Consider the following 9,143-nt stretch of genomic DNA (forward strand, 5'->3'; position numbering starts at 1 on the left):
ATGATACCTCGCTTCGTGCTGCAGAAGGTAAGGTACTAATTTGAACATGTGTTTGTTCGTTTCAGTGGTTATCAGGCCTTTTACACTTACCAAAGCCGTCTATTCTCGAATCATCGCGCTCCGACCCGCCTCCCCCTCTTCTCCTACCTGCTTCTCTGTAGCCCCTTTATGCCAGCTGCGCCCCCCCCCCGGTACGTACACTTAGACAAGTGTGCAAGTATGTGTGACAGCATGTAGCTCACTTTTTGTGTGGTTATGCGACGAGAAGGCGACCCACCGAGAGCTCGAAAATGCGGGTGGAGCCGCGGCATCGCAGACTTGAGTGTGTTGCTTACCGATATGCGGTGTACGGTGTGATACCCACGCTGACCTTGCTGGCCATCTCAATCTAACGTGGTGTGTTGACTTATTAGTGTGGCGCTTACCTCTGTTACCGAGGTGACCAGTACAAACCACGTACTACCTCTGGTCCGAATAAAGAATGTGCATTTCAAAGTGGTGTTATCAGCATAAATATATAACGCGCGCCGATTGACCTAACCGGGTGTGAGATCAGTTATCAACCAATCAAAAGCAACAATAGAATTCACGTGCTCACACTACATTTAAAATGCACATTCTTTTCGGACCGGATGTAGCGTAATATGGCACGCTAGCATCCCTCGTACAAGAAATGGTTCAATTGTGAGACTTACTAACGACACGCGCCTCGTCCTATTCACCCATCCCCGTTAGGCCGTATTCCTCCTGTCCTCTCGTACGTGCTTGCTTCCCTTGTCCCCCTCTCACCCTTTAATACGTATAGCTGACTTCCTTACCATGTTCTGTTAAGACGGTGGTTCCTGTAATGCTGCTACTCCTTCCTCCAACGCGTCGTTGCCACCTATGGCCCATGCTATCCCCGTGCCAGTGTCGACCGTCGACCTGGCGGACCCCTCGCTAGACCTCCTTCACGTGCGTGCTTCTCTGCGCGCTCTTGAGCAGGCTATCGATAAAGTGAGAGAGCTGCGGGAACTGCGGCGAAATCACGATGCTCTGCGCCGCGAATATCTTGCCGCCCGTCGGCGTGCCGATGATTTAGACCACCAGCTTGCGGAGGCAGCCGACGCTGCGTCACCGTATGTGCTCTTCAGTCAGCACAAGTACGATTGGTTCGTCACCAATTGGACACCACACGTGCAGATCTTGCTGATTGCCTGAACGCGTTGCAGAAACGGCAGGACAACACCCGTGAAGTTGAAGCCTGCCGTCTTCGATACCTCGACCTAGAACTCCGCTACGACGAGGCTGTATCCGACTTTCAAGACAAGATCGCGACCCTTGAGGCACAGCTGCTTGCCGCCACCTCGTTCAGTGTACCGCATAATCGTAGTCCTAACGGCACATTAGTCCTAACGGCACAGCCAATCTGGCCAATCAGAAGTAATTTTGAGCCCACGTAAGTTTCACAATCCAAGTTGCTATTCTTAGCTTTCGCCAGCTTTAAAATGCTGTTCAGAGCAGCTTTTGCAGAACAATGGTGCGTCCTTGCACCAACGGGGGCGGTAGGAAGTCGCCGAAAGGCATAAGAATCTCATCGACCTATTCTCACAAGAAAAACGTGCTTGACTACATTAAAGAGCATGACCTCGACCGTGCTGTGGATCATTTTTACGATGGATTGCCACCTGAAGTGAAGAAGAAGAAGAGAAAGCTAGCTAGATCGTGGATGAGGGCTGAAGATACAATGTTTTCTGCTTGCGCCTCAGGTCGTGGTAGCCACCGCAATGTGCGAGATCCAGGACTAGCAACAGTACTAAACAAGGAGTCGGAACAAGAGTTGGTTCTGTGGATAAACTCTATTCGAATGGATGGTGCGCCAGTTTCGTGCATAACACGCCCTTCAACACCTCAAAATCCAGGCAATCAACACGCCACAGACGCCTGTCCGCGATCTCACTCGTGGCAGGCTGCTAAACAGCACGGGTTCATCGTCAGACTGCGTCGCAGCTTGTCTAGCCAGATGCTTGCGACGCTCGCACCAGGAGAAGCTATCAGCGTCGCCCGACAGTCGCCACGGCGAGATGCTGCTGCTGCCCGTGGAGATGAGATACGTTAGCTGCGTGGTGGAGACCAACTTGGTCGTCTTGAGCTCGTTGGCGTGGGCGCGTCTCGGTGGAGAGCAGCCGCTTGTAAAATGAAGCAAACAGTTGGCTAAAAGTTGGCAGCACACAAAAAAGCAGTAGCTCCTGTTTTTACTAGGATATGGGCTTGCCGTTAGGACTACGATTATGCGGTAATCGTCCCTCCGGATGTGGCCCGTCACATAGCAGGTCTGGAAGACCAGCTTGCGCAATCCCGTTCTAGCCTTCAAGCACTCGGCGATCAGAAGGCTGCCTTGGACAACGAGCTTCTAGAATCTTCCACCTCTCAACAAGCCGCTCAGAGGGAGGTCGACTGCAGGCCGTGATCGGGCGCAAGAGACGCCGTCTCCAAGAAATTCGGCAGGACCTCGAGTATCGCCTGAGAACGGCAGATGATACTATCACTGCTAACGCCGCGGAGCTCACCCGTCTAAGGGAGCAGATTGGGAAACTGGATCGGGATCTCCAACAGGCTTCTCAACAAGCACGTCAAGCGGTCTCTCAGCGTGATGGTGGGGGTAAAATGTGTCGCTGTGCTGGGACTGCATCAGGGCGCGCACGCCATCCTCGTCAACCAGATCGTCTTCTCTTCTGGAGCTGGGGCGTCAGACTACGAAGTGAGAACAACCACTACAGAGGTTTGGAAAATTAACTGAACAAGATGTCCACGCTCATCTCCGAGATACACGTATGGTGTACGTCTAGCGAGGACCAGCGGACGATCGCATGACCCTGGAAGAGGCGGTGATCGCGATAACCAGGGATCCAGTCGGTCTGAGGTACATGAGTGACCGCATATAATGAGTAGATCACGTATCGAAATGACTGCACCTTATTGATCCGATCTTGTTGATTGCGTATGGGCTCGCTGATGAGCCGTCGTCACTGGCGGTCTTCCAACACCCGATCGGGGCGTAGCCTATCAATCAGCTTCCAACTTCTTTAGAGACAACGGGCGCTTCACCGCAATGATATTGAACATCCCGATGATCGCCTGGACGATGTTTCTACTGGCGACGACCAAGCTAAAGCGTGTTCTGTTGAAGGTGAGCGGGTGTCGGACGAAGCAAATGGTGCTACTAAAATTGATGGTGGAGAAAGTGAGAAAGCATCGCAAGAATCCCGTGACAGTTGCAAGCACGTGCTAGATGATCGCGATGAAGAGCTGTACTACGTCCCTAAAATGAAGATATACCACAAGGATTGGGAAACATTTGAGGGTTACCTAGAAAAGTACCAGGAGGACAACCACACAGTGGTGATCATCAGTGAGCCTTATTACGTTCGGCTAAGAAACCGTCGAATTTCTAACATGAAGGTTCACGCTGGGATCCCTACCGGTGAAATCCCGCTAGTTCCAGAATTGTTTTATCCCTACGAGCACGTTTAAATCTGTATGCATGGATAGACTTGCGTTCGATCAAACGGAACGTGCCCGTAGCATTATGTGAAAGGGGGCTGGGTGTCAGATGCGAGTTGGACCTCAGTGTGTGTGAAACTTTTAAGAGGAGAATGGCGCAGTCAAGTGAAGAGCCTTTTTTTTAATGGACATTGTCAAAACAATTTGAAGCAGTTTATCGAAGGGACCCGTCCGTTCGAATAACCCCCTCGATCTCACCGATCATGAGTGATGTCGAGCTTATGGCTGCGACTGGCAGCAAAGCCAGCGGAATTTGCAACTACATTGGGATCAACTCACCTCACTACCTACAGCTGACAGATGTGTACAGCATGATCGCTAAGATAAAGAAGACAGGTGAGTCATCCTTCAATTACTTTATTTGCTTTTGAATGCTGAACTTGACTGTGTTGTGTAAGGTGTTTCGCTCAGTGCCGAGGACCAAGTCGCCGAATTGCTAGAATATTTCAACGTGGAAACGTGTCGTCGGGAAATGGAGACAGCCATGAACAAACGGTTGCTGTCTCCATCAGCTCAGAGCTCATGCGAAAGCTGTAGGAACGCTTCCCGGAAATTCTGCTCGTCAATTACACACACAAATGTGGTGTAGTAATTTCCAGCTTCGGCCATACTTCAACCTACTTAAGATCAAGAATCGGCTCGGTCTGATAACCCAGAGCTTAGGAACAAAGGATCACGGTAAGTACTCAGCGGTCTGTCCGGATGATGTATTAGTATAGCCGCTGAGCTCAACGGTCGCCTGAACCCAGCGGAAGGGTCGGTAGAGATCCGAAACGACTACATTTCACTAGATATTTGTATAGGAAGCATAGAATTATATAGGGGGAGCCGAAAGGGCTCCCAGAAGATAACAGAGCAGAATTTTCCTAGTCCAAGACACGTGTACACTTTTCCGGTAAGTCCCTGCATAGGGCTGGATTATGCCTGCCGTCAATACTCGAGAGGCATAGCTTGTAGGGTATTGATTGGTAGCGCCAAGAGATTAGGTCGGTCCGGGTAGGACAAAGTCTCGCTACGCGCGAAAGAAAGCCCCGCATACTCAGCGGGCCGGTACGTTGGATAGCCCGGGTGCCGTAACACCTCTAGCTGAGCAGCCTCTGCGCTCGGTGACCTGTAAAAGCGCTCGCGCGCCGTCGTCCATCCTTTGGTGGAGGGCACAGGGTTTGTGAACGAGCTCTGCCGAGCCAAACTCGGCGGGGCCGCGGAAGTGCTCTGACTTGGTTAGTCGGAACCGAGTGGAAGCGATCACTCGTCTGTCCCGGCAGGGCCGAACCGCGAGGGGACCACCCTGTGCGCAGGCCATACAACCGCCGACCTAACTCGGCGATTTGTTGTGGTTTGTGTAAGGAATCCACATCTGACGGTATTGTGTGTTCTACTACATCACACAAAACGAAAAGGTTGGTTCCATTTTTTGTAATTTGCAGACCATGTTAGTGACGTAGTTACCTGGGTCCATGTTTCCACGTCTTCTTTATAAGTAACTATGTACATCGTGAATTTACCTTATTTCCGCAACAACCAACAACAGATTGGAGATTTGTTTTGGAAAGCAGAAGACCGATCTTGACAGCTCCATGAATACGAAGCAGTGGAATCGGTGCTTCGATTTTAAAGACGAAAAGACGATGAATACGGGAGTCGCGTGATTTTTCCTGGTACGCAAAGGATCATTGTCGACGGCGAGGAGATGAACTATTTTCTCGGAATGACGCACGAGTGGCTAGCCAAGGTTTTCAGGTAAGAGTACATGTTCGCTGTTGATCCCGAATTTAACAAAAGTTACTTTGCTGACGACGAGTAGTTATACGTGACACTCATGCGCGACGGTCGCTCACACCGAGTGATCAAGTTCTTGCGGATGTGTGCATGTGAGTTTTCAGAAACCATGAAGTTGCCATGCAGACATAGTATGCTGTATCAAAAACATATCGCTGGCCTGATGACGATCCCGTAATCGTTCATTACCGCCCGGTACGTTATGTCGTCTTATATAAATCATAATAGCCGTGGCTGCACCAGTTTTTGGTTGTAGCTGCTAGCGTATTACCATGTTTGATCATGTTTTGCATTATGCTGCTATATTTTCAGCATGTTTCGCAAATGGCCATTTGATATAGGTGACTAAGCGCTGAGAGTTGGTTGCCGTCGACGTATCACCTCTCATCGCTACTGGCATCGATGTGGTTATTGAAAGAAGCCGCTACCAGAGAGAGAAGTACAAGTGTGCATAGGACGTGTGCGGCTGCATCGCTGCAAAAATAGCGATCGTCCCGACAAGAAATTCCACCCCGCTCTCCAATACCTGGAAATGTTTAGCAGCAAGGAAAGGAGACGTGATAACGTATTGTTTGTGTGACGGCGAAGCAAATGAGAAATGAGACGTTGAAGAGGACAAGCAGCTGCCCGCAACCCTCAAAACGGAGACTATCGCTGGCGAGCTCGAAGAAAAAGATCACTAATATCACCAGGGCATTAACAAATAGCGATAGAAAAGATAACCAGTGCTACTTCTAAGAAGTTGATGAAGTCGCTCAACCCAAGACGTCGTGTCGGTCGACCCCGCAAGGACAGAGCAGCAGAGAAAGTTAAGATAACCCGTGGGCGGACAGGGTACAATAAGGGCGCTAAGTCGAGAAACGCCCTTCGCGAAATCATCCTCTACTTGCATTATTTTCATTTCTGAACACCTTCGAAGTTCGATATGCACAAACAATAGCTAAGAGCATGAAGGCGGGGAAAATCGTGTTTGAAAGTGAGATCGTTTCTTACATGCTTCCGGAAACATTGGTAAAGAGGCACTGGCGATGATTAAGCAAACCACACCTTATGGAAAGACTGTGCATCAAACGTCACAGGCAGATAAGAGCGAATGATGGGTCTGTCTTACCTCCGCTCAAGATTCTGGCACCCGGCAAAGCTAATCAAGTGCTTCTTTGGACCGTGCGTTTGCTGGCCAGTGCCGATAAGGATCTCGTGTTCATGCCAATGAATATCAATATTAAGCATTGGGAGTGTCTAGTGGTGGATAAGAGCTAATCTACGATCTACACCTACGACAGTTTTTGTAACGGGGTTACATGGTGTGGAGCACACAGGGGTACGAAGTACCCGGAGAGTTAACAAACTCTCAGTACATAAGTTGGAGAGTTAACAAGGTCTCTCAGTACGTTGGCTGAAAGCCACACGTTATGCATTTGATTAGGTTTAACTATGCTAGATAGTTAAACATATACATTTACCCCTAGGCGGCTTGGCCGCAATAATAGTAAATAAACACTTCTGGTTTTGAAGCATAAAAGTTAAGGTGTTAACTTTGAGCCCTGGTCTTGGGCTGTAAGTGTCCTTTGGATAAGGAACTTAGTATCAGTGACTCTTTGAGTCGAACGTCTTCCTCTGACGCTAAAGCTACGGCAGCCCCGCTGCACTTGGTAGCACTTGTAGTCAATCCCGCTCCTGAGTCGGTTGACTATATCCTCTGCGAGGATGGAACACCCCGTGTTCGCGAATTTGCCCCCGGCGCAGCAGGACGCGCTTACTAAGCTTATGTCCTTGCTTGGCCCGGAGGGCGTGGCTCATCTTGCATCGCAAGGCCCATAGGCGGTCACTGCCAGGCTGGAATCGTTCTCCCGCTACGAGAACGCGCTCTTGGAGCATGTCCAAGAGAAGATGAGCGCCGCAACGGCGGCGGCGTCGATGACGCGTGAAGAGTCTATGAGACTGAAACCGCTCATGGTGAGCGTAAAAACCTTCGAGGGGAAGGATGGAGAGAATCTCCTTCTCTGGACCCGTGAGGTCGAGATGGCCATGGGATCGGCCCTGCTCCAGTCTGAGCATCAGCGCGTGGCGCTGGCTATCTCCAGGCTTGGAGGTCGCGCTCGCGAATGGGCACTAACGTGCGGCACGTCTGTTGACGCTGCATTTCCCACTTGGGATCAGCTGAAGCAACAGCTTTCGCGCGTGTTCGCGCCGCCTAATCAGGCGTACCGTATCCGGTCAAAGTTCCTTGCTACCCGCCATGGTAAGAAGGATTTATTGGACTATGTCCAAGAGTTGAGAACTCTTATCGCCGGAATGGCGGTGGACCCTCTTCCGGAACTGGTCAGCGTGACCGTGTTCATGGAGGGACTTCGTGTGAGCGCAGCTCGAACAGAACTGTTCCGTGTACACCCTAACTCTTTTGAAGAGGCGGTGGATGTGGCATTGAATGCCGAGCACAACTTCAGGTCGGCGCGACCTGGTTGGAGCGCTGGTAGCGCAAGCTCTTCGAGCGGTCCAGAGCCGATGGACCTCAGCTATGCTGAAGATGAAGAAGCGGAGCTTCTTGCTGCGGAGCAGCGCGCCGGCATCCGCCGATGCTTTGTGTGCAATAGCACTAAGCACTTGAGGGCCTATTGCCCTCTGCGCAAGAAGCGCGAGGCTCCGGCGAGCCAACCCTCCGGGTCATCGCCGGGAAACGGCAACTCCCAGTAGGCGCGGGGCGGCCTACTGGGGAAGAACTGAGTTCTGTTGTGCCTCGAAGAGGTAGAGGACAACGGGGCTCAGCCCCGAAGAGAGCTGAGCTCTCTTACGAGAAGAGTGTGTGCAAGCCGGGCTTGCTGGTCGTTCAAGCGAACGTGAAGGGCTTTGCAAAGCCATGGAGAGTCTTGATTGACTCGGGAGCCTCGGGCAACTACGCCCGTCGCTCCACCCTGGAAGGGAGTCAGCTGTATGCTGAGGCACTGGAAGTGCCAACGAGAGATACGATCTCTGTCCGTCTCGCGACGGGGACACTGGTAACTGTGTCGAAGGTCTCTGTCGACCTTGGAGTGAAGTTTGAGAACTTCGATAGCGTGGAACGCTGTTTGGTCTTAGACCTGGATGCGAGGTATGACCTCATCCTTGGCATGGCATGGCTGGAACGTCATGAGCCATGGATCGACTGGAAGTCGAAAACGCTGGGTGCGTCGCACCCTGCTCCTAGTGGAGCTTTGGTGAGTCATGAACCCACCTCTGCTAGGAAGCAGAAGTGCTTTTGGCGCGAGCACGAGGCCGAGGCGGCCGTAGTGCTGGACATTGGTATGTCCGAAATTGTTAGCAACGAGGTTGCTGTTTGCCCTGAGGGCGTACGTGGTGCGGCACGTTATCCGCGGAGCGGTGCAGGTCAGGTCAATGACCAACTGCTGGGTCCTAATGAGGACGAGCGCGGAGTGGCGCGTAATCCACTGAGTGGTATGAATCTGGTCGATGACCTACCGCTGCGTGACCCGAGGGTCGCGGTCGACTGCGAGTCGAGGCATCATGGGCGTGGCCCAGGAGATGCAGGTGAAGTGACACCTAGTTCACTGTGTGAAGGTCAAGAACCTCTTGGCTTTCAGCCGAGTGTCTTGCGAGACACTGTATCCTCTTCGAGGAGTGATGGTGCTGCTGCACCCGGTGGTGGTGACGGAGATGTCGCCACACCGCCCTCATCCGGCCGGGCTCGGTCGCGGAGAGAGAGGAGAAGAAGACGCAGGGCGTCTGTGACGTCTTCGACGTCGGACGATGTGTCCAACGTGACGAGCGGTGATGCTCCACGTGATTGCTGTGAGCAGCTGTACACACTCGTGAACGGAGTGATG

The 9,143-nt window shown here is 51.7% G+C and overlaps 1 protein-coding gene across 1 annotated transcript; it reads left to right on the top strand.

The window, feature by feature from the left end:
- PITG_19615 (uncharacterized protein) lies at nucleotides 1-5,192 on the top strand (the record flags this gene model as incomplete). The annotated part of the gene is made up of 12 exons (XM_002996891.1): nucleotides 1-27; nucleotides 414-438; nucleotides 833-1,142; nucleotides 1,390-1,422; nucleotides 1,961-2,154; nucleotides 2,559-2,740; nucleotides 3,070-3,391; nucleotides 3,844-3,879; nucleotides 4,263-4,299; nucleotides 4,366-4,438; nucleotides 4,544-4,593; nucleotides 5,075-5,192. 12 exons carry the CDS (start codon nucleotides 1-3, stop codon nucleotides 5,190-5,192), a joined length of 1,407 nt encoding a protein of 468 aa, XP_002996937.1.
- Between the last annotated feature and the right edge of the window lie 3,951 nt (nucleotides 5,193-9,143).

Source organism: Phytophthora infestans, genomic scaffold (genome assembly GCF_000142945.1).
Source record: "Phytophthora infestans T30-4 supercont1.99 genomic scaffold, whole genome shotgun sequence".
NCBI lineage: Eukaryota > Oomycota > Peronosporomycetes > Peronosporales > Peronosporaceae > Phytophthora > Phytophthora infestans.